The 25,267-nt window shown below is 55.4% G+C and overlaps 9 protein-coding genes across 9 annotated transcripts; 4 read left to right on the forward strand and 5 right to left on the reverse strand.

Moving 5' to 3' along the window:
* Positions 1-2,360: 2,360 nt before the first annotated feature.
* J3D65DRAFT_592337 (OPT oligopeptide transporter protein-domain-containing protein) lies at positions 2,361-6,147 on the forward strand. The gene is made up of 16 exons (XM_066797803.1): positions 2,361-2,716; positions 2,773-2,816; positions 2,870-2,925; positions 3,096-3,125; positions 3,238-3,500; positions 3,578-3,591; positions 3,655-3,800; positions 3,863-4,084; positions 4,168-4,434; positions 4,486-4,634; positions 4,696-4,886; positions 4,936-5,503; positions 5,550-5,565; positions 5,598-5,712; positions 5,793-5,859; positions 5,924-6,147. Exons 1-16 carry the CDS (start codon positions 2,445-2,447, stop codon positions 5,949-5,951), a joined length of 2,448 nt encoding a protein of 815 aa, XP_066654064.1. The 5' UTR covers positions 2,361-2,444; the 3' UTR covers positions 5,952-6,147.
* A 2,549-nt stretch (positions 6,148-8,696) lies between these two features.
* J3D65DRAFT_669415 (S-adenosyl-L-methionine-dependent methyltransferase) lies at positions 8,697-11,026 on the reverse strand (the record flags this gene model as incomplete). Its single annotated transcript, XM_066803196.1, has 3 exons — positions 8,697-10,199; positions 10,319-10,493; positions 10,896-11,026. The coding sequence occupies 3 exons, from the start codon at positions 11,024-11,026 to the stop codon at positions 8,697-8,699; spliced, it is 1,809 nt and encodes a 602-aa protein (XP_066654065.1).
* A 132-nt stretch (positions 11,027-11,158) lies between these two features.
* J3D65DRAFT_669416 (uncharacterized protein) lies at positions 11,159-13,119 on the forward strand (the record flags this gene model as incomplete). The annotated part of the gene is made up of 2 exons (XM_066803197.1): positions 11,159-11,614; positions 11,653-13,119. 2 exons carry the CDS (start codon positions 11,159-11,161, stop codon positions 13,117-13,119), a joined length of 1,923 nt encoding a protein of 640 aa, XP_066654066.1.
* A 703-nt stretch (positions 13,120-13,822) lies between these two features.
* J3D65DRAFT_604729 (uncharacterized protein) lies at positions 13,823-14,806 on the forward strand (the record flags this gene model as incomplete). Its single annotated transcript, XM_066798295.1, has 1 exon — positions 13,823-14,806. The coding sequence occupies one exon, from the start codon at positions 13,823-13,825 to the stop codon at positions 14,804-14,806; it is 984 nt and encodes a 327-aa protein (XP_066654067.1).
* Positions 14,807-15,274: 468 nt separating this feature from the next.
* J3D65DRAFT_604730 (uncharacterized protein) lies at positions 15,275-17,155 on the forward strand (the record flags this gene model as incomplete). Its single annotated transcript, XM_066798296.1, has 5 exons — positions 15,275-15,823; positions 15,905-16,113; positions 16,152-16,409; positions 16,436-17,109; positions 17,142-17,155. 5 exons carry the CDS (start codon positions 15,275-15,277, stop codon positions 17,153-17,155), a joined length of 1,704 nt encoding a protein of 567 aa, XP_066654068.1.
* Positions 17,156-17,228: 73 nt separating this feature from the next.
* On the reverse strand, positions 17,229-18,068 carry J3D65DRAFT_604731 (uncharacterized protein; the record flags this gene model as incomplete). Its single annotated transcript, XM_066798297.1, has 1 exon — positions 17,229-18,068. The coding sequence occupies one exon, from the start codon at positions 18,066-18,068 to the stop codon at positions 17,229-17,231; it is 840 nt and encodes a 279-aa protein (XP_066654069.1).
* Positions 18,069-18,472: 404 nt separating this feature from the next.
* On the reverse strand, positions 18,473-19,939 carry J3D65DRAFT_630950 (40S ribosomal protein uS7). The gene is made up of 3 exons (XM_066800869.1): positions 19,668-19,939; positions 19,325-19,508; positions 18,473-19,214 (listed from the first exon to the last, which is right to left on the reverse strand). The coding sequence occupies exons 1-3, from the start codon at positions 19,805-19,807 to the stop codon at positions 18,897-18,899; spliced, it is 642 nt and encodes a 213-aa protein (XP_066654070.1). The 5' UTR covers positions 19,808-19,939; the 3' UTR covers positions 18,473-18,896.
* Positions 19,940-20,162: 223 nt separating this feature from the next.
* On the reverse strand, positions 20,163-21,442 carry J3D65DRAFT_630951 (uncharacterized protein). Its single transcript, XM_066800870.1, has one exon. It carries the CDS (start codon positions 21,328-21,330, stop codon positions 20,269-20,271), a length of 1,062 nt encoding a protein of 353 aa, XP_066654071.1. The 5' UTR covers positions 21,331-21,442; the 3' UTR covers positions 20,163-20,268.
* A 148-nt stretch (positions 21,443-21,590) lies between these two features.
* Positions 21,591-25,255, reverse strand: J3D65DRAFT_630953 (uncharacterized protein). Its single transcript, XM_066800871.1, has 2 exons — positions 24,971-25,255; positions 21,591-24,916 (listed from the first exon to the last, which is right to left on the reverse strand). The coding sequence occupies exon 2, from the start codon at positions 24,788-24,790 to the stop codon at positions 21,749-21,751; it is 3,042 nt and encodes a 1,013-aa protein (XP_066654072.1). The 5' UTR covers positions 24,791-24,916; positions 24,971-25,255; the 3' UTR covers positions 21,591-21,748.
* Between the last annotated feature and the right edge of the window lie 12 nt (positions 25,256-25,267).

The following is a 25,267-nucleotide window of genomic DNA, read 5'->3' on the forward strand; positions in this document are numbered from 1 at the left end:
TGGCTGTGTGTTGTAGGTGAAGGAATCCACAAGATGGAGATGAGTACCAGGGCGGATGGATCCAGCCAGCAGTAGTCACCTTGATCGTGCGACTGCCAAAAGTTCGCCCTCTCAAGCCTACCTAAACACTTCGAGATTTCAATGCCTCGCAAACTTTTCGATACGGGCAGTCCTACAAACGAAAAGGTCGTCGAGATGTTTTTGAAGTGAAGGACTGAAGGTTACGCACGCACTCGCCGGTGGCTGCCAACACGGTGGGTGGCGGACAAAGACATTGTTTTGAAGGTCACCAACTTTCTCGAGCAGAGAGACTTACCAGATGTCATTCACCCACCCGCTCAAAAACCACTTCCCACAGGGACACGGAAAACAATGGCCTCTTCCAGTGCTGGTGGGTACACTCTCCCTCCCTTCACTCGACCCTCTCGGTCAGCTAGCTCCACGACTCACAAACCACTCTCTCACCCCAGCAGGTTGCTGCAGCTCTGCGCACCAGACCAGACTGCAGTCCGACATGGCAGGTCTCCGCGTCCTGTCGTTTCAATATCCCATAAACAGCCAGCCGCCCGCTCCGCACACTCTTCTTCTTTGTACGTCTGCCTCAGCCAGCTCCCCGCCCTGCCTGCTCGACACGCCGAGGCCAGGATGAGGCAAGCCGTACTGGATGAACGTCGAGCACGACGCGGTCCTCAGGCTTGGGGAGCAATCGCGGTGGAGCCGCTGGATTGGCGAGGAAGGGCTGAGTAGGTGCCGCACGACTTCTGTGGCGATAGGGGGGCCGTTGCTTCGCGCCCAAGAAGTCTCCCGTAAACGACGAGCAGCACGCCATGTCGCCGAGCACCGTCGTCGTCGTCGTCGTCGTCGTCGTCGTCGTCGGAAGGCGCGTGCGTTTTGCCAACGGGCTGTTGCGTGAGTGCCGGACCAACAACAGCAACGACAACGACAACAACAACGTAGAGCTGAGCTCTGCAATAGTGGCATGCCCAAACCCAAAAGGTTGGTGTGTCGCAGTTGGCATCATGACTGAAGAGACAGAATAAAACAACAGAGACAGCAGGAGCTTCTTTTCTCCTTTGTCTGACTGGTGCCTCTTGAAAAACACGATTTCCTTATCATCGACCCGGAATTCGTTGGCCGCATACAGAGTTTCGCGGCTTTCCCTTTGCTCTTACGACTTACTGCAGTGTTTTCCCTGGCATTCATACCAAAACACATATGAAAGCAGTAAGTCTTACAGAAAGCCTGTATTGAATCAATTTTCCTTTCCCAAAATGAGTCCTTTGCTAATGTGACTCGTGCATAGGTCTTGAAGCTGTCGAGGCGGCGCTAGTGAACCGGCAATTGTTTTCCTATCTGAAAGCGAGGTGATGCAAAGAGTTGATTTCCGTTCACCACGCGAGCCTTCCCAGTACGAGGCTTTCCTTCCAAAGAATTGTCACTGTACTGATGCTATTCACGAAGAGATCTTGAAGCCGTCAGTGTGCGAATCATCCCAAATGCTCCCTTATCCCCCGACGAGGTGTAAGGAGTTGGTGTCTTTTTGCCAAGCGAGCTATCCGTATACGAGGTACGAGGTTTGGAAGTAAAAGTTGTGCCACAGTTTTGATAGCAACCGCAGAAGGAAGGGGAAAACCTTCCTCTCAAAGCTGTGCGCCACGACTTGCCCTGGCTAGCAAGCCTCCCGCCGGTTGGAGCATGTCGGCGCTTCGGCACAATGATGTCAGCATTTCCCAATCCAGTTACTTGACATTCTCCCCACCACTCGTCCTCGCAGAAACCGCGGAACAGAGAGCATTCATCTGCTTAACTTCTTCTACTTGCTCTGCTCCTTTGCCTTTTACTAATCCTTCGAGAGCATCCCCATGAGCCTCGGGCGGATTGATTTGCGGAGATTGCCGCGACTTTCCTGAAAAGGGTAAAACAAGCCCAAGTCTCGCTCTCGCATTTGCACCTCACCCGCACCCCGCTTCTCAGTCGCCAAGTAAACCATGATCGTGCCACGATCTTATCATCTTGTTGCATCATCCGGAGCTTCGTTATGATTAGTATGCCCAGACGCATGCTAATCTGTACTAGGGTCAACACCATCCCGCTGCATAGGCACGATGCATTTAGTTTCCTCGGGACCGACGAGATTAAGATCTCAATCCTCGGTTATACCGAAAGCCTACTGGTCATATTCATGGATGTAACTATAAACAACACCATCCCTAGGGGCTACCTTGCTTTACAGATCTGCCTTTTTGATGTCTTATCCAGATGCTTCTACACCACTAGCTCAGATAGGGAACAAGCGCCACAATCTGCAGTCCCCCCACTGATCGTCATGTCTAACATATGGGCCTTGAACCGAGCTCTCAAGTAGCTGCCCGCCTGCTTGGCCGCTTTGTTTTCCATCTTCGTTTCTTGGAGCAGTCAAGCACAGCACAATTCGGTCCAGCACAATGGCTACCGATGGGGAAATCAATGCCGCGCCAGATGGCAGTCCTCAGCAGGAAAAAGAAACCACGACCTCACCAGATACCGATGCGTCTCCTGGACCGAAGCTTCGCGACGAGGAGCACGCCTACAACGAGAAGGGCGCCATTGAGGTACAGCATGCTGCCGCTTCAGACACGGACTTGTCCTACGATGTCCGCAAGGAGGACCGCTTCGGCGAGGTCGTTGTCCTGAGCGATGCAAAGGACCTCGTCACCCACGTTTTGCACGTCGACGAGTTTTTTACCCCCAAAGCACTCTTTTGCAGCCGAGTGGTGCTGAACAAGTCGCCAGTGACCCAAGCTTGAGCCCATGGACGTTCAGAGCCATATCAATTGGTTTGTCTCCTTTGCGCGATTGATTCATCACTGCTTCTGCTGATCTGGCCTAGGAACCGGACTGTCCATTTTCTCGTCTGTTCTGCAGACAATCTTCTACTTCAAGCCTGTACGTCGCTTCAGGAACCCATATCATCTGCGCAGTTGTCCGTTGCTTTTCACCATCGTGCTTGAGCTTTGGACGGTCTAGACCTGTGCTGCCCTGAGACGACGTCCAACATTCTGCCTCTTCTCCACACGCTGTCCACCGAGAGAATTCGCTGACTTTCGAGCTTGTAGCAAGTCATTTACATCTCTGTCGTATTTTTGGTAAGTTCAAATCCCAGGGGCATCGACGGCCTCTGCTTGGATCCAACCCCTGGATCCCGAAGGCCCACAACATCTTTGTTGCGCACTGCGTCTCTTATACATCTTTGTCCAGACTGTAATTGCCTACATCATCGGCGAGGGAATGGCCCTCATCCCACGAATCGGTCCCGTCGGCCGATTCCTGAACCCTTTCCCCTTCAACTCAAAGGAGCACGCCTTCATCGTCGTCATGGCATCGGCAGGTGCGACCAGCGCTGTCGCTACCGAGATTCTCGCAGCGCAGAGGCTGTACTACAACGAGAAGCCCAGTGTAGGGGCGGCGGTCTTCTTGGTCATCTCGGCGCAGTTGTTGGGATACGGAATCGCAGGGCTGATGTACGTTGTCTTGTGTCTCGGGTTCTTTTGCTTTGTTTTACCATTGGATTCGGAGATGACTGACTCTGAAACCACAGGCGCGAGGTCTTGGGTATGCTACCCAATGTGATTGAAAAATGACGCACCCGATGAACTGACATGACAATCACTTCAGTCCAGCCGACGAGGATGTTATGGCCCATCAACATCCCGGTCAACTCCCTGTTCGAGACGCTGCATCGAGACCGCACCGAGACGTGGAAACGACTCCGCGTATTCCTCATCGTCTTCTTCGTCATGTTCTTCTACGAGATCATCCCGGTGAGAAGTTCCCAACCGGAGATAAATACGCCATGGCATCCGACTGACGTATAGGTGAAAAGGAGTGGATGTTTCCCCTTTTGCAGGGCGTCTCGGTATTCTGCCTCGCCAACCAGGACTCCCTTGTATTCACAAACCTCTTTGGCGGGTCTCAAGGCAATGAGGGGCTGGGCTTCTTGAGTGTCAGCTTCGATTGGCAGTACATTGCCTCGCTTGGCTCCCCTTTGTGGATGCCGCTGTACACGCTGACCAATTCCTGCGTTGGGTATTTGCTCTGCATTTGCGTGAGTCCAGACCCTCCCTGTTGACCTCTACCAAGACTGTCGCTTGAGCAGCATCGAATATGAGCTGAACCCAAACATGATAGCTTTACATGGGACTGTATTACATGAACGTATGGCGAGCGAAGGACGTCCCTTTCATGTCCCAGCTCCTGTTCGATCCTAGCTCCAATTTCACAAGCTACGTCGAGTACAATCTGACAAAGATTCTCCACTCGGACAACACCATCAACGACACTGCGGTCGTGGAGGCAGGCATCCCGTACTTGACCGCGACATACATCTCCTATCTGATCACGACAAACATGGGCATCACGGCCGCTCTGGTGCACATGGCGCTTTGGAATTACGATGTGGGCATCTCCAGACGTTCATGATGCCACAGCTTGCTTACTGGGGGACAGGATATCAAGTACGGCTGGTCGTTTTTGAGGCCATCCGCGCTCAAGAAAGTCCTCAACCCCTCGTGGTGGAGATTCTGGGAAGGCGGAGAGACCCAAGAAGAACACAAGCAGCGAATCCTCGCGGATCCGTCGATGGATCCTCACTACAAGTATGTCCGCTTCTGTCTTTGGCCGTTTGAGAAGCCTAGTACTGACTCATCATCATCACAGGCTGATGATGCAAAACGGCTACAAGGAAGTGCCGCAATGGTGGTATGGCATAGTTCTTGTTGTCACCTTTGTCATCGGCATGGCCACGCTCTACGGAATCAAGAGCACCCTGCCCTGGTGGGGATATATCGTCGCCAACGTCTTTGCGGCGATTTTCATCTTGTTTTTCGGGGCGCAGATGGGCCTGACAGGTCAGATTACTCGAACTTTCGCCGTGGAAACTTTTCTAACTATACGCAGGCTTCCAGTTCAACCAACAGCCAGTCCTCCAGATGTTGGCAGGCTACCTGCATCCCGGACGGCCACTCGCCAACATGTACTTCACGACGTTTGGGTACAACGGCGTGTCGCAAGGGCAATGGCTCCTGCGGGACCTCAAGCTCGCGCAGCTGGCGCACCTCTCGCCGCGGTCCACCTTCACGGCGCAGATGCTGGGCAGCATCATCGGGGCCGTGTTCGACTACATCATGATGGAAACCATAGTCGACAACCAGTCAGATATCCTGAAGTCGGTCGAGGGCTCCAACATCTGGTCCGGCCAGAACGTGCAGCAGTACAACACGCTCGCGCTGGCGTGGTCCATGGCCAAGCACATGTTCAGCGTCGGCGCCCGCTACCAGTGGGTCACCATCTCGTACCTGATCGGCTTCGTCGTGCCGTTTCCGCTCTGGCTGCTGTACCGAAAGACCAAGATCCGCTTCTTCCAGTCCGTCAACCTCAGCATCATTCTGTGGTACATGGGATGGCTCTTTGTCGGCGTCAATTCGTCCATTTTGAGCTACTTTGCCCTCGGCTTTTTTGCGCAGTTGTGAGTTCTTCCCGCTCCTTTCTCGTCCTACTGCCTCTCTGTTTAGCTTATGCGCTGACATGGTACGTACGCCTCTACCACCTACCTCCGCAAGTACAAGCCACAGTGGTTCGTCCGGTGGAACTACCTCGTCTCGGCGGCGCTGGACGGCGGCACGCAAGTCATTGTCTTCATCCTCAGTTTCGCCGTCTTCGGCGGCAGTGGCAAAGGTATGTACATGCGCTCTTGGACACCACCGCTCGATCTTTCAGGACGGGAGGGATCAGGCGAGAGCTGACTTGGGTGATAGCGCACGACTTTCCCCTGTGGGCTGGCAACAACGGCGGCATAGCGCAGAACAAGAACATCGACTTCTGGTGAGTCTGCCTGCGACCATAGTAGTGAAGACCAAAGACTTCTAGCTTCTGACAACGCGTATAGCATGTACAATCCCGCCAACGGAGGTTGATTCTCCCGCTCGCCGGAGCAGAAGAGTGTCCAGTTCCTCGACCGCGGATCTACGAGTGCAATCGGGGAAACAGCGAGCTGTTGGGTGGTAGGGGTTCCGTTTCTGCAAGGCCAGCCAGGCCTTGCTCCGCATGGAATTTGGGACGAGTCCATGCCATGATCTTTTCTTTTCTCCACGACACGCAATTTTGATGCCCTGAAGTAGTAGTATTTTAGAAGAAAGTTGAAATTTGCAGCTCACTCAGTACCGCACGCGATTTGATGGCCATTTCTCGAGGGGAGAGACGCTTCCGGGCGAGGCGAATTGCGCACTGCGCATTGCGCATTGAGCTGCGGAATGGAAGTCAGTTGGTCTTCTTGCTCGTGAGGGAGGCGTTTTGGGGTAAGGTTATTGGATCTCGGGCGGCGGTCCGGGACTCACTCGGCCTGGCTCACTCATGACTTACTTCTTTTGACGCCCGTTGTCTGCATCTCTGTCCGCCAACAGGTCAGGCGCACACACGGCGAATCGTACGACTCGACTCGTGGCTCGACGCAAAAGGACACTTGTCGGTTTGCCAGCTGTTTTCTTTTCTGGCGCGGCGGCCACGAGAGAAAGAAGAAGATGCCGATGGTGCTGCCGGCTGGCTGGGCTGGCTCGCTTGCCGCTGCGCCCTGCATCCGTCGCCCCTTTGGGCCAGCGAGCGGGTCACCCTGGCCCTGGCTCTGAGCATCTACCCCATGTATCTACCAACCTATGCAATGCGATGCCCGTTGGGAGCCTCACCTGGCCGCCATCAGCCGCATTCACACTGCCGGTGTAGTGCCGTCGCCTCAGCCGACTCCGAAAGACCCTTCCTTGTCAAGGAACCGGCATGTCTGCACGCCCATCTATCGTCTCTCTCTCTCTCTCTGTCTGCCGGTCGTCCGCCAGCTCGACCATTGACATGACAGCCCCCAGCCGTCAGCCGCACGGCACGCAATCAAGTACACGCGCACGGGGCCAAGACACCATCACCTCATTGCTCAACACGTGTCGTGTCCCGCCGGTACGTTGATCCTGAGGGTCGGCAACACGCATTGATTCAGGCGGGCAGGCAGACAGTCCCATCGTTTGGGCCACCTTCATCTGCTGCATGGGATGAGGTGCCGGATGCAACAAGACGTGAGAAGCGACCTGGCTCGCGTGCCAGCGGTCCGGCCCACCATGTAGGCACGGGGTGACAGCCAGCGGAAGTATCACACCAAGGACGAGCGTTCCAGGCACCGATGACCGCTGCTGGCTGCAAGCAGTAGTTGCCGGACCGCAGGTACAGTACAGTCGCTGCAAACAAATTGCAGGCACGACTCTCTCTGAATGTTCCCATGACTCCTGTCCAGGTATATTGTCCCTTGTGTCCTACTCTAAACACCAAATGTCCAAAGAGAGCCAGACACGCGTGCAAGCGAGCCAGCCAGCCGTCAGGCAACGGGAAAACAACGGCCTCCACAACTTCCGTAAATGGGGCGGATATGTGTGATGGGTAACGGGCAGCCAATTCCAGCTGTGTGTATGTCTCTCTCTCCCTCTCACGCACCCACGCATAGCACAGTGGTGCCGTGCACAACACACGCACGCGCCGCTGTCCTCCACCTCCGCCTCCACCATTACTCCATACGTCTGTGCATCATTTTCTCCACACGAGACCCCCTCCCCGCCGCTCCCCTCCCCGTATTTCAGCCCCTGCGCCGTCTGTCTGTGTGTCCATCACGCACATCTTCATCACGCGTTCGTCCTTCTTTCTCCGTCCGCCCGTCCGAAAAGACCCGATGCAATGTCTGCGTAAGGGAGCCAAGGAAAGGCGCGTGGGGATTGCCGCCGCTGTTTACCCGTCCAATGCATGATAGATTGAGCGCTTTGTTCTCTTGCGCCACCAACAAGGCGGCGCCGGCGGCGATTGATGTGCGTCGGTAGCGGTGGCGTCAAGTGGCGCAGTGGTCACTCGAACAGCTGGACAGGAGGACAGCAGAGACTGCTCTTTACTGGCGGCGGGAGTAGTAGTGGCCGGATGTGGTCCTTTCTTCGTGTCTACAGATGCAGGAGTGCCGGTGCCAATGCCGATGCTGATGTGTCAGTATCTTAACGGCCGCCGGCACTGCTGAATCTAGCCGGTGCTTGTCAGCCTGTCTCTCCTGCCTCGCCTATGTCTTGGAAAGGATTTGAAGGCAGAGAGGGGGCAGGAGGATAGACTGAAAGAAAGGAAATAGTAGAAGAATATAGAAATTTAGGAGTAGTTATATATAGAGTATGTATAACTTAAATAATACCAGCTACTACCTCTTCTGCTGCTACTTCTTCCTTAAGGTGCCGACGCGCGCTGAAGCTTGCTGATGGTGAGCTATGTTGAGTGTCGCAATGTGAGCGTTTTGTGGAAGGGTGAAGGAGATGTTGTCCTCTCTCCTTGATGAGAAATAGTATGATGGTGGGGTGGTGGTGTGGTGTTGTTGGGTGGGAAAGGGGGTAGGGTGAATGATTTGTCTGGTCTGATATGGTCTGGTTTATTGTTGCCTTGACTGCCGTGAACAAGAAGTATGTGTCCATGTGATGGAGAGAGTCTTGTGCTGGCTTCTTGTAGTGTGCTGCAGTGACTTGTGGGGTTTTACTCTGTTCTTGGTGTAGAGCCCGAGCCCGAGCCCGGGTGCTTACTCTCGATTGTCTGTCTTTGAAGTCTTTCAACACGCCTTTTCCGCTCCCTTTTGTGTGGTTGCGTGTGCCCCAGAGGTACAGCTAATCGCTGAATCCACCCCACTCATCACCCTCCTCTTCCTCTTCAGGATCACCGACGCCTCCTTCAGCAGCCCCTTCCATCTCCTCGTCGTCCCCTTCGTCTTCTTCTCCGTCCTCCCCATCCCTCACAAACCCCACGACAAAGAACCCCATCGTCCCCTCCTCAGTCCCCTTCTCACACCTCAAACAAGCCTCAGCCACAACACCCCTATCCGCCCCACACTCAACACCGACCAAACTCTCACACGCCTCTCGTGTGCCCCTGACGGCCCACCTCTTCATGCCCTCGACCTGCTCGTCGCGGCGCAGCACGCGCCAGCCGCGCCGCCGCGCCACCTCCGACGCCAGCGCCCGCAGCACCACGTGCTCGTTCTCTGCCGCGTGCACCGAGCACGTCGAATACGCGATCTTGCGCGCGCGCGCAAACGCCATGGCGTGTGTGACGATTTTCAGCTGGAAGGCCGCGAGCGCCGCGAGCCGCTTCTGCAGCTCGGCGGCTGAGGCGGCTGGGTCGTCTTGCTCTTCTTCTGTCACGCTGACTGTCGTGGTAGTGGTGTTGGCGGCAGATTTGCTGCCGTCGTCGGTGGCACCGGGTTTGCTGCGTTTGCGCTTTTTGCCGCGCGTGTGCTCGTTTGCCGCGTTGCTGCTACTGGTGGTGCTGGGCAGGACGAGCTTGATTGCGTCGTCGCGGCCGACGATGCCGCTGCCGGAGCAGCTGGGGTCGAGGAGGAGGGCGCCCACGGTGGACGCTTCGGCAGCGTGCTGGGGGTCGAGGCGGGTAAAGTCCTGGTTGGCCTTGACGGTGATGAGCCTGGCCGCATGCGCCGTCTCAATCATCTTCTGCAGAATCTTGGAGCGCTCCTTGTCGCGCTCGCAGGCAAAGATGTGCTGTTTTGGCTTCTGGCTCCGTGCCTTTGCGGCCTTGGTGACGAGCGCGGCCAGATGCGTGGTTTTGTTTCCCGGCGCGGCGCACGCGTCGATGATGTCGCCGTCCTCGGGCTGCACGTTCAGTAGGTACGCCGGGAAGCACGATGCCTTGTCTTGGATGATGAGCTGCCCCTTTTGGTACGCCGCGTTCTTGGTTAGGTCGGCTCGCGGTGGCAGGGCTATCAAGTCTGGGATGTTTTCGTCTACGTGCAGCACCTTCGCGCTGGCTGGAGCTCTCATGACGTCGCGGAGGCTCTCTTTCTGCTCGTACGAGGAAAATGTCGACTTCAGCTGCTCATCCAGAGTGGTCTTGACAGAGTTGATGCGAGCCCATCGCGGGTGCTCTGGTTCTTTTGAGTCGTCACCGTCATTTTGCTCATGTCCATCGTTGATGTGCTGTCTAAATGCGTCGACGGTTGCAAAACCTCTTCTCACTCGGATCTTGGTGAACTCGGCGTTTAGACGTGCCTTGTGCCTGGTGACGGCGAGTCTCAAAACATGGTCTGCATGTGCTGCAACACCTTTCTTTGAGAGAAGCAGGTCATGCGTGAGAAGAATGGCAAGAAGGGGAGTCAGCTGTAAAAGTCAGTGGGTGACCTCAACTGAAGCGCATGGTGTCTTGGTTGGACACGGCAGAGAAATGAACGTCTTGGCCGAAGAAAGACTGTGATCAGGGGGCTGATGTTGGAACCAACCTTCTTCTCAAGACCCAAGATGCCGCTCTTCTCCACGACATCCTTGAGGATTGGCGACCATTTTGTCGACTCGGTGACCAGGGCAAATATGGATGCCTTGTTGCTCTTCAATGACTTGTCGCCAAAAATTCGGGACTTGAGCGAGCCTCCTTTCTTGTTGGCATTCTCAATCACACTTGCTGCTTCATAGTACAGCGACATGTTGAGGCTTTGGGCGAAGCGCGGGATTGGCGAGTTTTTTCAACGGCCGGAGTGCATGAGAAAGGTTGTGGCTGTGTGGCGCTCGCCGACGACGATAAGACGTGGCCGCTGTGGCTGGGCCACCCTCCTCAGCCAGACATCTGAATCTTAGATAGTTACCAGTCTCTTGGATGCGCGACCCTTTCTGATGACTGATTGCAAGTATTTCCCGTCATGTCTCCTTTGACCTGGGAGAGGAGGAGCGGGAGGTTGGCATATCGAGCGGCCCGCCATGCAGATGGCTGCAGCCCGCCTTCCAAAAACTAAATTATATGAAGGTCGCCAGGTGGCTCTCTAGCCATTGCACTCCTTGACATTGCAGGATAAAGAAATCTACAATCCATAAAACGAAAGGCATTGGTGCTGGTTGTCGTTCGAGACGTCTTCTTGCGGCCCAACTTCGCTCCCACCCTGTCTGTCATCGACCGTTGCCCGGGTGATCTTGGCGTACACAGACCGCGCGACCATAACCCGTCGCCTCCGCACAAAACTCTCGCGTATACCCAACATCAGCTGCCAGACACGCCCCCACAACCCACACTGTCTCTACGAGAACCCGCAAGCCTGAGCAAGGCTCCAATGGATCCTAAATCTCTCAAAATGGCTGCTTCTCCATCGGGCACCCCGCTCTACGCTCTCTCCCCCGAACGACTCAATGGCATCCGCTCGCCCCACAACGGCAGTCCGAATGGCCGCGAAAACTACTCACGGGGCAGCTTGCCTGCGTCTCCCGCTGAGATCAAGCTCGGCAGTCCCCCGAGAATGTCGCCCACGCGCAACTCGGACGCCCATGTTCAAGGCATGGTTGCCCGCTTCAACACTCTGGATATCCGCGACCCAAAGCGCGACGAAGCGGTCATAAGGCGCTTGGAAATGGCGAGAGAAATGGCCGAAAATGACGCACGAAAGTCAAAAGAGCAGAAAGAAGAGATAGAGCGTCAAGCATACAAAGTCCGAGAAGAGGCCCGCAAGATGCGCAAGGAGTTGGAGGATTCGAGAGATCGCGAGAAGAAGGTCTCGAAAAGGCTAGAAGGCGTCATGGTGGGCTTCCCAGAAGTATGTCCCTGGATTTTACAAACACTAACAATCCTTAGGAGGAGCTGCACCGCGTCAAGGAGACCCACAGCCATGCCCAAGGCCTCTACGAAAAAGAAATCCGAAAGGCCCGCAAGGAGGCCTTCAAATCCTCGTCCGCACTGGTCAAGCTGCAAGAAGAACTCAAGGGCACCCGCAACTCCCTCCGCATCACACAGTCTGGCTTCGAATCGGAAAAGACAAAGGCGGAAAAGCGAGAAAGGGAGGCTTTTGATGCACAGTACAAGCTCGTCGGAGTTCAGGAGGAGCTGCAAAAGATGCGGGAGCAATTCAAGGTGCTTCAAGAAGAGCGCGATGCGCTCAAGACGAACCTACAGGAGGAAGAGGTTGCCAGGATAGCTGCAGAAGGCATGATCGCACTTCCGCCTGCGCACAACGAGGAAGACGAGTTTGCGTCACCAAAGCGCTCGCCGAGAAAGGTTCCTCAATCTGAAGCCTCTGGAAACGACATCTTCGTCCTGCCAGCTCGCGATACCGAGCTCGACGCATTGCAAGAGCAGCTCAATGAGGAGCGTCGGCGGAGAGAGCAGGCAGAGGATACCGTGGACTACATGAAGATGGAATGCCAGTTCCAATGCTGCTCGTGTCGTGTCGCCGAGATGAGCGGAGGAAACTACATCCACGACGACACTTTCGAACAAGAGATGGCCAAAATCAGAGCGAGCGCCCCTGCGACTCTCACTCCACCACCGACTGGGGATGATACTCAAATGGCGGATGCCGCAGACCACCCGACTGTGCCGGTTGAGAAGCCAGCCACTCCTCCAGCTGAAGAAGTGCAATTTTGCCCTGTCACTGGCACATTCCGCACATCACCTTCCAAGCCAGACGCAGCGGAGGAGAAGACGGCGACGGAAGACTCGATAACAACGTCAGCGGACGCCTCCGCCGTCACAGCACTCGAGGTATTACCACCCGTCGCGTCAGCTCCTCCCACCTCGTCCACCAGCTTACCACAGCGCTCCCGCTCAGCTACTCCCTCCTACGAGCCCACAAACAACAACAACCAACGCTACCACCGCCAACGACCCGCTCCAGCAGCAAATCCCCCACGAACCCCTTCCGTCGCCCGCCGCAACCCCAGCTCCTCTTCCCACTCCTCCCAGCACAACCACGGTCACAGCCAACCCCACCCCCAACAACGGCACGACCACCAACCTCAGCAACAGCCCCCAGCTACCCCCGGAAATCACTTCGTCCGCACCATAACGACCACGACCACCATCCCCCTCGTCCTCGACTCGCCTCGTCCCGCCTCGGCTATGGCAACAGACATGGCGGATGCGGCCACGCCTTCTCTGAGCCGCACCCCGTCGCTTAAGGAGCGCCCCTTTGACCGCGAGGCCGCGCTCGAGCAGATCCGTCAGCGTCGCATGCGCTCGCGCAGTGTGGCCGAGGGCCGCACGACGCCGCTCAAGCAAATGGTCGAGCGGCGCGATTGGAGTGCTCCGGCGGCGACGCAATAGATTGGGTCGTTGTGTTTTGTGTCTGTGGGTGGCGGCATAGTGGTGGGTGACGGGTGCTGATTGATTCCCCCTTTTCTTTCTCCTTTCTCTCTCGCGCTTTGGGAAGCTTGGCTTTTGTTTGTGCTGTCATTTTCCGCTTTTCTCTTTCTTTCTACGTCCTTCTTACTGGTCAATGGACTGGTGGTACTTGTCACAGCGACACATATATGCGATGCACCGGGACGGGACGGGACGGGCCTTGAGCTCGTGTTGAAAATGCATGGCAAGCGAACCGCTGGACTGATCACCCAATCAATCATCAATACCGTCGTTGCGAAGGCGGTTGGTTTCTTGGACACAGGCAGACTCGAGCTAGCAAATAGGTAGACAGGCTGGCAGACAGGTCAGGCAAGGCAGGCAGGCAGGAAGGCGTTCAAAGGCGTCGATACCCCGGGGCTCTTGGACGTTGGCTGGTAGATATGCATTCTTTCTCTTTTGCCTCTCTCTCTGCTATAAATTGGCTCCAAGTACGAGGCTATGCTTGTACTTGTGCTTCTTCTCACGTTGCCTTGGGCTCCGCAGAAGGAGGAGATCGCGAATGAAATAGGGAGAGTGGGCGATTGACGTTTTACAGAGGGGCCTGATGCTTCTTGAGGGCATCTTTATGCCATAATTGCAATCTGGCAGAGACGTTGGCAAACGCTCGAGATACGTTGATGATAAGATGCATCAGTCATTCTCACACTGTGTGACTGAAGAGCTTGGGCCTGCCCGCGCACTTGGGCTCAATGTTGCCTGGTCATTACGTCAAAATATCAATCGAGGAGAAAGAGCCCGATGTTCACACTGTGGACTCGCACTAAGAAGATTCGCCGGATGGAACCCGATTGAGCCAACGCAGATCATTTGTATGAGGTGCAAGGAATGGTTCAAGCCTCACAACGAATTACGTCCCCACAGAAAGATCATACGCCAGGAACTCGAGCTCCATTTGCCAGCAGGATGTGCGAATGTCCATTGTCATCGTATCATCAAACTCGGAATGAAGAACGAAGCCATACTCGATCCGGACAGACAGATCACATTCCAAGTCGCTGTCTGGCATAAGGAGACTTCTACATTCATATGCAAGAGCTGCTGGGACTACCAGCACAGACAAGCGCGGCTGGCAAAGTATGCCGGAAAGGGCCTTTTGTGCAAGACCTGCGGAAAAACGCTGTCTGATTCCGACGCTGCATGGCGATCAATCTGTCGGGCTTGTATGGGAACAGCAAAGCTTAGGGACGGAAGAGGCCTCCCCCATGGGGCATTGTGCAGCAAGTGTAACCGCATCCTCTCAAAGTCTGATCGCGCGTCTCCGATCTATGTCTACGCGGATGATGGAACTCATATCGACTATCAATGCTCTGAATGTGTCTCCGTACAAAGAGTGAGTGCTGCCGCCAGGACTCAGCTACTATCGCTGCAGGAAGATCTTGAACGAATACCAACGAAAGGAGAAACGCAGAGATGCCCGTCAGAGGCAATACTGGATCTATCGTCGACCAAACTGCATTCAGGAAGGCAAAGAAGAGCTCGCCCGCATGACTCGGAACTGATTCGCCATGATATTCAACTACAGAAAAAGATGAACGCAAGTCATGGAGGAATCAAAATATCTCACGACATCTGGCAAAACTTGCTAGTGGAGGAATCAAGATACTTATGAGAAGAGCCAGGAGGATTTGCTGTTCGCCATACACATAGTGCTGAGGGGATTAACGGGCAGAACCTGACAGTACTTAATGGATACGAAGTCATCTTATCTATTGAGGTGCGCATCAAATAATACCACCTATATCATACACTGCCCATGGCCCTAACGGGAAAAGAGGGTCTACACTGCACCAAGTAGTTTGCTGCATCTGTCATTAACAGTAAGCTCTACCACCATCCTTTCATTACACAAACCTACCTTTCAGGCCTCAAAGCAAACCACGTCCTTACACCTACATCCTTGCAACTGACACTCCGAACTTCACTCTCTCCAAGCGTTCCACCCAACCATTCCATGTCATCACCCTCGGGCACGCTCAGTCGCGACAATTAGCCCACTCCGCCCGACCCTCCGTTGCCTCTCGACTCAGATCAAGCCCTTTCACCTCAGTTTCAGGTCCTTCACGAGGAGGACCACAATATGGAGCTTCAATACAACAATCCACCCATTCATCCTGCAAGCCTCAGTCCCGCCACTCAATCTACTCCCCTCGTCCCTCCACCGCATGATCCGCATGATGAAGGCGACAATGGTGCGGGCCTCAGCTCTCACTTTTTGAATCTCGGTGAACAAGGTCTTGGTATGGAGGACGGGGAAATGGCGAGGGAAGACGACGCATTTGGCGCGTCTGAGGAGCGACTGAACATAGTCAGATCATGGACGACTTCTTTTCAGATCACCCAACGACGATCGAGAGCGACTTCCCTCCTCCTCCGTCTGAAGACGTGTCATTTTCGAGTGAAGTTGAGCTCAGCGAAGGAGAGCCAGGCGGAGACGCAGTGCTCAGCCCCTCAGTCAGGCCCATCCTCAAATTCTGGTAGCAACAACGCGAACAACAATTTGCCGCCGCCTTCTTCGCCAACCCTTTGCAGCAAGACCGAAGAAGAAGAAGACTGTCCTCTGAACGCCATAGAGCAGTATTACCGTGCCCTTGCCGTGGAGACAGAACACGTCATGGCCAACGTCGACGTTTTCGCCCTCGATGATCTGGATTCCATTTTCAAATACCTGGAATATCTCAACTCCCGCAAAACTTACGATTGACGCAAGGTTCGCGAGGTGGTGAATCGCCTGGTGGAAATTTCGCCAAGCTTGGCCGACACGGCGGAATCAAAGGCGCGCGACATGGGTTACCGCCACGAATTCGTCATGAGACATGGGCATTCCGTCCATCACGTCTCCTGGAACCTGACTGAAGAAGACGTTTACAGACGGGAAAGAGAAGGCAGACCTCATGATTGGATTCCAAAGGAGCAAAGGTGTGGAAAGAAAACGCTCCCAAACCAAAGCCAGAGAGGGCAGAAAAAGATATTGTGCTTTCACGGCAAAAGCCATCCGAGCAGTCTCCTGCGCAGAAGTCCTCTGTCGAAAGTCCAGACGACCCTGCCGCCGACTTGCACGTGTCACCTGCGCAGCCTGGCCGGGAGCGAAGTGAAAATTTGCCCCAATCGGAAGAAATCCAAGATGAAAATGACAAGGCACCAGCCGAGCAGGCGGAAGACGTGTCACCCAAAGCTCCTTCACTCGAACGGGTCAAGGACAATGAAGACGGCGCGTGCCGTTGGACTTTGGCGGCAACAGAGAAGTTCGACTCTCAAAGAAAACATTCGACGCACTGAAAACAAGAAACTTGAGTGCTGCTACCCAAGGAAAGCCAGGTGCTATTCCCAAAGGTCTCACAAAGCTCCTCAAGCTTCTTCGCGAGAAGACCAAGAACACCGTCGAACAAGAGTCCGGCACTGGTAAAATCCTACGTGGTCAAGATTTCCAGAAGGGCCTCTTACACCAGCCTCATACCGAATTTGTGATCAAGCTTGGGAATGGAAAGACGTGCGCTGCGTCCAAACACCATTTCACAAAGAGAGGCGACATCGCCGCATCCTCCGAATCGCAACACTGCAGCAACCCAGGGCTCGGGTCGGATGAAGACCTTTGGGAATATTCGGACAACACCCAAGGCAAGAAATCATGCACCTCACAAGCCAATCCCGACTTCTATGCGACGGAAGGAAAGACACAGAGAAGTGGTCCTCGAAAATCCAAGAGGGGGCGTGCCCACGATGGCCGGCATGCTGAGCAAGACGACATTGAAGAAGTCCTGCAGAGCACGAAGGGCGTCGATGACTTGTCTGACTTGACTGACCACTGTCGAAATCTCGCCATCTACCACAGCTCCGACGAGGGTAAAGCGACAGCAAAAGACTTCGGTGTGCCCCGCATGAGCAAAGGCGTTGCAGGAGTGGATAAAGCCGCTGGTGACACTGCTGAGGGAGACGCCTCATGGCAGCGGGTTGCGTCTAGGGAGCATTCGTTCGCTGCGGCGGATACAGCTAGGGAGCGTTCATTAGTCGGTGGGGATAGAGCTAGGGAGCATTCATTCGCTGCTGCGGATAGTTCTTGGTACATTATCCTTTGTCCAGACAGCGAGAGGGCGTAGGTGTGCAATAGTACCCCGCCTTGCAAGAACCTGACAACGAAGGCCTTTCTCTGGAGCTCGGCGGAGACGGAGGACACGGTCACAAGTGTGCCAACGAAGGGCGAACTTGCCGGTGCCTCCCTCGTAGCTGAAGCCGGTTGCCTCTTCTGCGGAAGACAGAGTCCGAAGCACGTCGACATGAATGCCCGCATCAGAGGTGGATGTGGGGTTGATGAGCGTCAAGTCTTCAAACTCCCATGATGGTGATCCTAGGATGATTTGGACGTCGACTGGAACATGCTCAAGGACGCTTTGTGCAACATCGTAGAGTGCGTCTCGCTTGACACGGAATCGGAAAAGGTCTGCCAGATGAGTGCACAGCCCGAGTGACAGACAGCGGCTGGAGGATTCAGCTGCGAGGTACTTCGAATATTTCTCGGAAATGTTGTCAAATGCTTTAGAAAAGCGGTTTCCGAATCGTTGTTGCCCACTGGGAGATTCTGCCCGAGACATCTCTGGAAATCTTTCCTGCAATGTTCTCGTGGTTCCAAAATCGACATGGGTCGCTTTTTTCGGCTTGCTTGAGCGGCTGGATAAAAGCTTGAGAGTGAATCCTGGCTCAAGAGCCGCATGTTCGACTTCAATGAGATCTTGAGCTTTGCCGTACTCATACAACGCCAACAGATTGATCGAGTCTTCTTTGTTGAGGTGTTGATGACGAGGGGTGTCCAGAGTGTGACATAGTAGCAACTGGAGGTCACAGGGAGCATTCGTCCGCTTCGAGAAGTAAAGGACCATCTAAGATCATTTTCAGCCTCCCCCAACAGAGCGGGGGCACTTGCGAGGAGCATTCACGAGCTCTAACCTGCACAAGCCAGTCGTAAGGTATTTTTGTAAGCAGCATCATTTGCGGGTGCCTTATATTTTCGGCGATGGAGTAGAGGTACATGGGATTCTTGCTTTGGCTTCTAGCGCATGGTTCATGGTTGGGAGGGTGCGTTGGTTGGGGACGCGGTTGGGCTGGCGTCAGCGTTTGCGACCTTACTCAGCTGCTATGCATTACTTGGCCAGACAATCGCAGGGTGGTTGTGGCTGATTGCTCGGTTGTGTGGAGGCTAGTTGGCCCAGGGTCTGAAGCCAAAGCGAAATCGGAGGTTGAAACATGCCATGTCAGTCTGCGCGGCGACAAGCATACGATCGACTTTCAAGAGAGAAAGGGTCCTTATTTTTCATATTCATTTGCACCTCATGATTTTGCGGGGGGGGTCGAGAGAGAAAGAAAAAAAAGGAAACCCAGGTTCACAACGAAACCCCCGTTTGTTGTTTACCCCAAAACTAATAAGGGGCAGTAGTAGAGGTAGTAAAGTGGCTGCTACTGCACACCACTGCTACGACCACGACCGTTGCCGCAGTAGACAACAGACATCCATGTCCACGACCGTCTTTTCGTCCCATTCATACCTCTCCTTCCCCTGCTCGCAGCAGCTGCGCCGCCCCAGCCCAGCCCAAGTCCATCATGACAACGACGACGACTACGACCACGGTGATGCGTGCGAGAAGGAACGGGCGGTACGCGACCACGAGAAGACGAACACGCGCCACGACACCAAGCAAAGCGCCCACGCTTTACCGGTTGGACTTGGCGACACGCTCCAGCTCGTCCTTCTTCTTGATGGCGTACGAGTTGCTGCTGCCCTTGGCGGCGTTGATGAGCTCCTCGGCAAGGCACTCGGCGATCGACTTGATGTTGCGGAAGGCGGCCTCGCGGGCGCCGATGGTCAGGAGCGCGATGGCCTGGTTGACGCGGCGGAGGGGCGACACATCGACGGCCTGGCGACGGACGGTACCGGCGGAACCGATGCGGGTCGAGTCTTCGCGGGGACCGCAGTTGACAATGGCGTCGACGGCGACCTGGATGGGGTTCTGGTCGGTCATGATGTGGATCTGTGGGGTTGTGGTGTTAGATTCCAAGCATTTTTATTTTCGGCGCGGCGAGTGAAGCTGGTGCCGCGGCCTCTTGCGCGTTCATCTCGCTGCTTGATTTGGGTACGTACGATCTCGAAAGCGTGGGCAACGATGCGAACAGCCATGAGCTTCTTGCCGTTGTTGCGGCCGTTCATCATCAGAGAGTTGGTCAGACGCTCAATGATGGGGCACTGGGCCTTCCTGAAGCGCTTGACGGCATAGCGGCCGGCCGAGTGGGGGAGGTAGACGGGAGTGCGGATCTGGATGTAGTCGCTGCAGTCCGTCAGCATTTCTGGCCTCGGGCTCGATGGAGCTTCATCGCGTTCGCATGTCCTTCAGTCCCATCGCCGCGCTCAATTCACGCCAATTTTTCCAAGACTTTTTATTCCGTTTGTGCGTGCGACTCAGCAGAGAAGAGGGGAGAAACCGTACGTCAAGGAGATGTCCCTGATCTCGACATCCTCGAAGCTCCACTTGTTGAACAGCTTGATGCTGCCAATCTCCTCGGTGACCTCCTTGGGAAGGACGGGGTAGCCGGTGGGGCTCTCGACCTCGATTTCGCCCTCAGACATGTTGACCAGGTGTGCGACGACTTGGGGGGTGGGTTGATTGAGCGAGGAGACTGGACGGTCGTCGGTGGGGGGATTGGTTGTTGTCGCCGGTACTGTCGAGGATAATTTCAGAAGAGGCCCGGATCAACTGAGTGCCGCACGAGCCTCGCTTAGCGCTCACGTGACGACGACCTCAACACCACCACATCGACTATACCTACTTGAGTCCACATCCATTTCTCGCTCATTTTTGCTACGGTAGTAATGAGAGTTTATGACCACGGTAGCTTCGTACTCTTAGCCAATGCCAAATGTAGCAAGCCCTCGCGCCCACCATGCTTCAAATCACCACCACCAACTCGCACAGACCATGTGAGGGGAGAAGATATGGTCTAGATATATTTACAGATCTAGAAAGTCAATGGGACTTAAATTGAAAGTCCCGTCGAAGAGTGGTATCATGTACAAGCCAGGCCCAACAGCTATCTCGCTGAGCCCAAAACAACCTCCTCCAACGCCTCGCCCAAGTCGGTGTAGGTAATCTTAACCGTACCCTTCTCAGCAGCCCTCTTCCAAGCCGCCTCGATATCAGCATGTCCAACCTTAACAACCCATCCAGAAGCCGTGACGAATCTGAAAAAGCCATCACCACTCCTACCCCTCCCAACCACACCCTCAGCCCTCAGCAACCGCTCCAACCACTCTCTCCCCTCAACACCACCGCTCTTCCCGACCCTCCCCGCAACATCCTCAACCCTGACAACTCCCCGTCTCTCCAGCCCATCCCTCACAAGCCGCACCGCCTCGCGCTGCGCTCGCGTCTCGTCCTCCCGCGCCCTCCTCTCCCTCTCCCGCCGCTCTTCTCGCTCCCGCCGCGCCTTCTCCTCCAGCGCCGCCTCCGCCACCGCCCGCCGTCTCTTCTCCTCGTACACTTCGGCCTCGCGCTCCTCGGCGCCCTCGGCGTCGCGCGCCCGCTGCGCCTCGCCCTGCGCCCGCATGAACTCGTGGTACGCCCGCCGCTGGTCGCGCCGCGCAATTGAGCGCGCCTTCTTCGCGCCGACCTGGCGAGACGCGCGCGCAGCGGCGGCGGCGGGGTTGTTGTCATTGTCGTTATCGTTGTGATTGCCGTTGTGGTTGATGTTGGCGGGGCCCGCGGCGTGCTCGTCGTCTAGCTCGTCGTCCACGCGCGCTTGATTGCCATTTGCGGCACCAGCCCAGCCGCCGTGGACAGCGGCCTCGGCAGCGGCGTCTTCAGCGTCGACATCGGCAGCGTCTTCAGCGGCGAGGAAGTCGTCCTGCAGCGCGTCAGGGTCGGCGACAGCGTTGTCGTGGTCGTCTAGCCCGCCGCCACCCGTCGTCGCTTGCTGCGCGCCGCTGCCATACTGTCGTGAATTCCCACGGTCGCTTTCGAAAATCTGCGGCGCATAGTAGAGAAAGGCGACGAGGCAGGCCGTGTGGATGAGGTCTTGGAGCAGTGGCGTGCCGGGTCGCGTGAAGGGCAGCAGCCGGTTGAGGAGGGCTTGGATGGCGCGGAGAGGGTTCATGGTGTGTGGCGTTCGATCGGGGTGTCTGTCATATCTCGAGGAGAGGTGCAATGGAGCCCGGGGAAGAAGTTGGGGGCATGTTGCGATTTGATGCGCTGTCAGTGGTCTAGAAATGAAGGGTGCCGGGCATGCTGGAAAATGTCCGGTCTGTGACGTCTGAATGGCGGCCATGACTTTCCTACACGCACCCAAGCACCCAAGCACCCAAGCACCCAAAGTGCTCTCAATGTATGCTCAAGGTTCGCATTCGCCTGGACCATGGAAGAGATGGAGTTTTGTGCTATTGACAAGGCTAGAGATGAATGTTCTAAGGGCGCTCAAAGGCCATGGTATTCAACATGCCCTCTACGCTATAAGCTATTCAAGGTCTTGAACGAGAATCGCCTCTCTCCATCTAACCGACCCTTTTTGTCGAGGTTCACACCTTTTCAACGCCCTGTTGCGCCTTTTTACCATTCCCCTTCCCATTCCCCTTCTGCTTCTGCTTCTGCTGCTTGCCGCCCGCAGCATTAGCGTTCTTGCCATTGCCATTACCCTTCCCCTTGCCATTGGGCTGCGCCTTAGACTTCGACGCCTCCTCCTCCGCCTGGATACCATCTTCAGCCTCGACCTCCTCCTTGGCCTCTTCGGCAAACAGCTTCTCCATGGCCGGGACAAAGTACTCGAGCTCAGCAAACTCGCCCATCTTGATCCTCATGAGATCGCTGGCAAAGCCGACGCGCATGTCGCTTTTGACGACGATCTTGGCGGGCGCCGCAGCGGGCTCGTCGGCCGCCGGGGCAACCGCTGCAACTTCCTGGGGCAGCGTGGTGCCTTCGGCGCTGTCGACCATGTCGAAGAAGCTGGCAGCCTCTTCTGGCGGGCCGTCGACGTCCATGGCGCTGTCGTCCTGCTGTCCCTTTTGCTCCTCCGAAGCGGCAGCGGGTGCCGACTCGTTTTCGCCGTCGGGTTTGTCGTCTTCTTTGCATTCCGGCTCGCGCACCATGACGGGCAGCTTCTGGTACCGCTGGCTGAAGTGGGTTAGAAGGACGCACTTGGCGCGCATGCGGGCGCCGACCTCCAGTGCCTCGCTGGTCGTCGAATGCCTTTTAGCCTTGGCGTCGCCCAAGAGCCCGTCTTCAAAGGTGGCTTCGTGGATCAGCAGAGTCGAATGGCGGCCTATTTCGGTAAATTGCTTATAGTTCGGGCGACAGTCGCCGCTGTAGGAAACTTTGAATGGCTTGCTGTCCTCAGCTGACTGATCCGCGCGAGTCGCATCCGGCCATGTCAGGCTGACTGCTTGGGCGTTGTGGCAATGCTGGACGAAGCACGTCCGTAGATCCTGAAGACCAAATAGAGGCTCCCAGAGGGACTTAGGAATTGCTTGGCCTTCTCCATGACGGACCAATTCAATCTGGCCATCCCAAGCACCCACCGGCCAGATTTGTGAGTATCCAAAGTCCTCAACACCAGAGTACTCTGCCAACCAGCCGTGCAAGGGTTGGGAAGCAACAATAGCCAGGCGTTTGGTAGCTCCAGCTGACTCTGGGTTTCTACGGATGGAATCCAATGCTTGCCGAGCATTCTGCCTTGACGGACGACCCTTGTGAACGATATGGTACCACGCTTTGATAATAGGAATTATGCCAAGAATGTGGTCAGCGTGAGGGTGGCTGAGGTAGATCATGCGGAGATCTTTAAAAATCTCGATGAGTTTGGCAGGTTCAAAGGCACGCTGCAGCTGACCAAAGGTGCCCTCTCCGCAGTCCAACAGGTAGGAGCCGTATCCAGGAACGCGAACCAAGGTGGCAGACACGTTGCGATATAACGAAGGCATTGCTGATCCGGTTCCCAATGGAATCACTTCGGCTTCGGGACAGGGAATCTTCGCCCGCCACTGTGCAAGCTCTGATTCAGACTCTTCGATGTTTGCCCTGGCCTTGCTCGCGGCTTCAACGACGTCGCTTTGGAGCTTGGCGAGGGCTGCTTTGGGATCATATCCAGGCGACCTCAGATCCGAGTCGACGGGCTTGAATGTCGGCTTCAGCATGTACTCGGCACAGAGCTCTATTGGCTCAGCGTTCTGCGCCAAGGTGATAGAAGGTTCCGGCTGAAAGCTTTCGTAGGTCGTATGTGACAATATGGGGTTGCCATTGTAGGACTCCTTGAACCTCTTCTCGTCTGCATGGGTCATTCGCAGTATTGAACCGGCACTCTTCTTGAAGATGATTTGGTTTGAGCCCAGATCCAGTGAAGAAACAAGATGCTTCACCTGAGGCAAGGACTCCATAAAGGACTTGAGGACGGGATCGGAGGCCACACCTGGCCCGAGAGTCCAGATGATGAGCTGCAGGTTGTCCTTAATATCTGGAAACTCCCATTCGCTGCGGCTGATGAGTGGCTTGACGTAGTCGACAGAGGGCAGATCGATGACTGCGAGAGCCATGCCCACGCGCGACGGGCCCATCACCATGTCGGGCGTGATGGTATCGCCGTTCTTCAGTTGGATGGTCTGCCCTTGCGCAAGCTTTCCGCGTTCCGCTCCTCTCGCCACATTTAACGCGTCTGCTCTGCCGGCGTCAAACTTGCCTCGTATATCGCAAGTCTTGATCAGGTACGAAACCGCCTCCGGTGCGGGTTCGACAGGAGGGAGACTCGCAACCTTGGTCGCCGGCCAGGGCTCTCGCGCCAAGACTATCGGATCATGCTTTGCAGCAGACCAGTCGAAAGGCTCAATCTTGTTGCTGTCTGGAGCACGCCAGAAGAGCTTCGCGGGGAGCTTAACCTCGGAGAATCTCGTCTCAAACAGAGCGTCCAGACTCCAAGTGGAATTGAACATGTTCGATACCACCTCCTTGGCGACTTGGGCTGGGTTCTGAGAAACTGTTGACGGGGGCTTTTCGTTCCCATTCGATTTTGACGTGGAAACGACATCACTCATCTCATCGTGGCTCCTCTTTTTACCACTCGAGGTTGAGGATGCTGGGGATGGCTGATCGCGAAGAGGCGAAACGGCCATGGGGTATAATTTGATGTTTTCGTCGACATACGAGGGCAGGAGCTCTTGGTTGTCCCCTCTTGGAGGATCGTCCGTAACCTCAAAAGTATTCAACGGCATCCCTCTTTTGAAAATGACCCTTCGGGTCGTCGCGATTGTGTAGTTGAGATTCGGCGGCCCAATCACATTCAGCGAGACCGGCTCCCCCGAGCCCTTGGTGCTCTTGTCCTGATTGCTCGCAATCAGTTGGTCGGCCTTTGTGAGAGTCATGCCCAGCAGCCCTCCCAGGCTCCTCCATTCCGAGCGGCCGGTCAGGAAGAAATCGTGCGTCTTGACCAGGCGCACACCCAGCTCCGTCATTGTCCGCTGCATGGCCTCGCCCATATTGCCAATCATGTATTGCTTGCTGTCGGAGTTGAGAACCACCATGGTGCTCGGTGTGTCCGCCGTGGGCGTCGACACTACCCTCAAGCTTGCCTTCATTGTGTCGCGCGATTTCGGGGAAATTGCGGTTTCGCAAATGATGGGGAAGCCACTGGAGTTCGTCTCGACAGCCGTGTTCAAATCGTTTGGGTCAGGACGTTGTTCGACGGATTCAGGCGCGGATGACTGATTTATGAGCTTCAATTTGCGGGACAGACGTCTCACAATGGAGTCGCATACCTGTCGCCCTCCTTTGCTTGATTGAGGGTCGCCAAAAAAGCTAGACCACAGAGAGCCGAAAGATTCTCGTTTCGTCGGCGTCGAGGTAAAAGTTCGACGTCGGACCACCCAGTGCGGACGTAGAGGCGCAGAGGCTCTCACATTCGCGAGAGAGCGTGCGGCTTTGTAATTCAGAGCCACCGCTGAAACGCGACGTTCAGTTGAACTTGCTATCGTGGCGACCGGGAAGAACGAGCATGAGCAGAATCTGAGTGCTGTGCAGTAGTTTGGGGAGAAACGCAAGACGCGAATGACGCT

Source organism: Phyllosticta citribraziliensis (genome assembly GCF_038025025.1).
Source record: "Phyllosticta citribraziliensis strain CPC 17464 chromosome Unknown J3D65scaffold_8, whole genome shotgun sequence".
In the NCBI taxonomy this organism is placed as follows: domain Eukaryota; kingdom Fungi; phylum Ascomycota; class Dothideomycetes; order Botryosphaeriales; family Phyllostictaceae; genus Phyllosticta; species Phyllosticta citribraziliensis.

Coding starts and splice junctions, on each gene's coding strand:
- J3D65DRAFT_630950 (XM_066800869.1), bottom strand. CDS start 19,807: ATGTCTGAGGGCGAAATCGAGGTCGAGAGCCCCACCGGCTACCCCGTC. Junction 19,509..19,667: donor ATCAGGGACATCTCCTTGAC/GTACGGTTTCTC, acceptor GACGGACTGCAG/CGACTACATCCAGATCCGCA. Junction 19,215..19,324: donor TTGCCCACGCTTTCGAGATC/GTACGTACCCAA, acceptor ACAACCCCACAG/ATCCACATCATGACCGACCA.
- J3D65DRAFT_630951 (XM_066800870.1), bottom strand. CDS start 21,330: ATGAACCCTCTCCGCGCCATCCAAGCCCTCCTCAACCGGCTGCTGCCC.
- J3D65DRAFT_630953 (XM_066800871.1), bottom strand. CDS start 24,790: ATGAAGGCAAGCTTGAGGGTAGTGTCGACGCCCACGGCGGACACACCG.
- J3D65DRAFT_592337 (XM_066797803.1), top strand. CDS start 2,445: ATGGCTACCGATGGGGAAATCAATGCCGCGCCAGATGGCAGTCCTCAG. Junction 2,817..2,869: donor GTTCAGAGCCATATCAATTG/GTTTGTCTCCTT, acceptor GATCTGGCCTAG/GAACCGGACTGTCCATTTTC. Junction 5,713..5,792: donor CTTCGGCGGCAGTGGCAAAG/GTATGTACATGC, acceptor CTTGGGTGATAG/CGCACGACTTTCCCCTGTGG.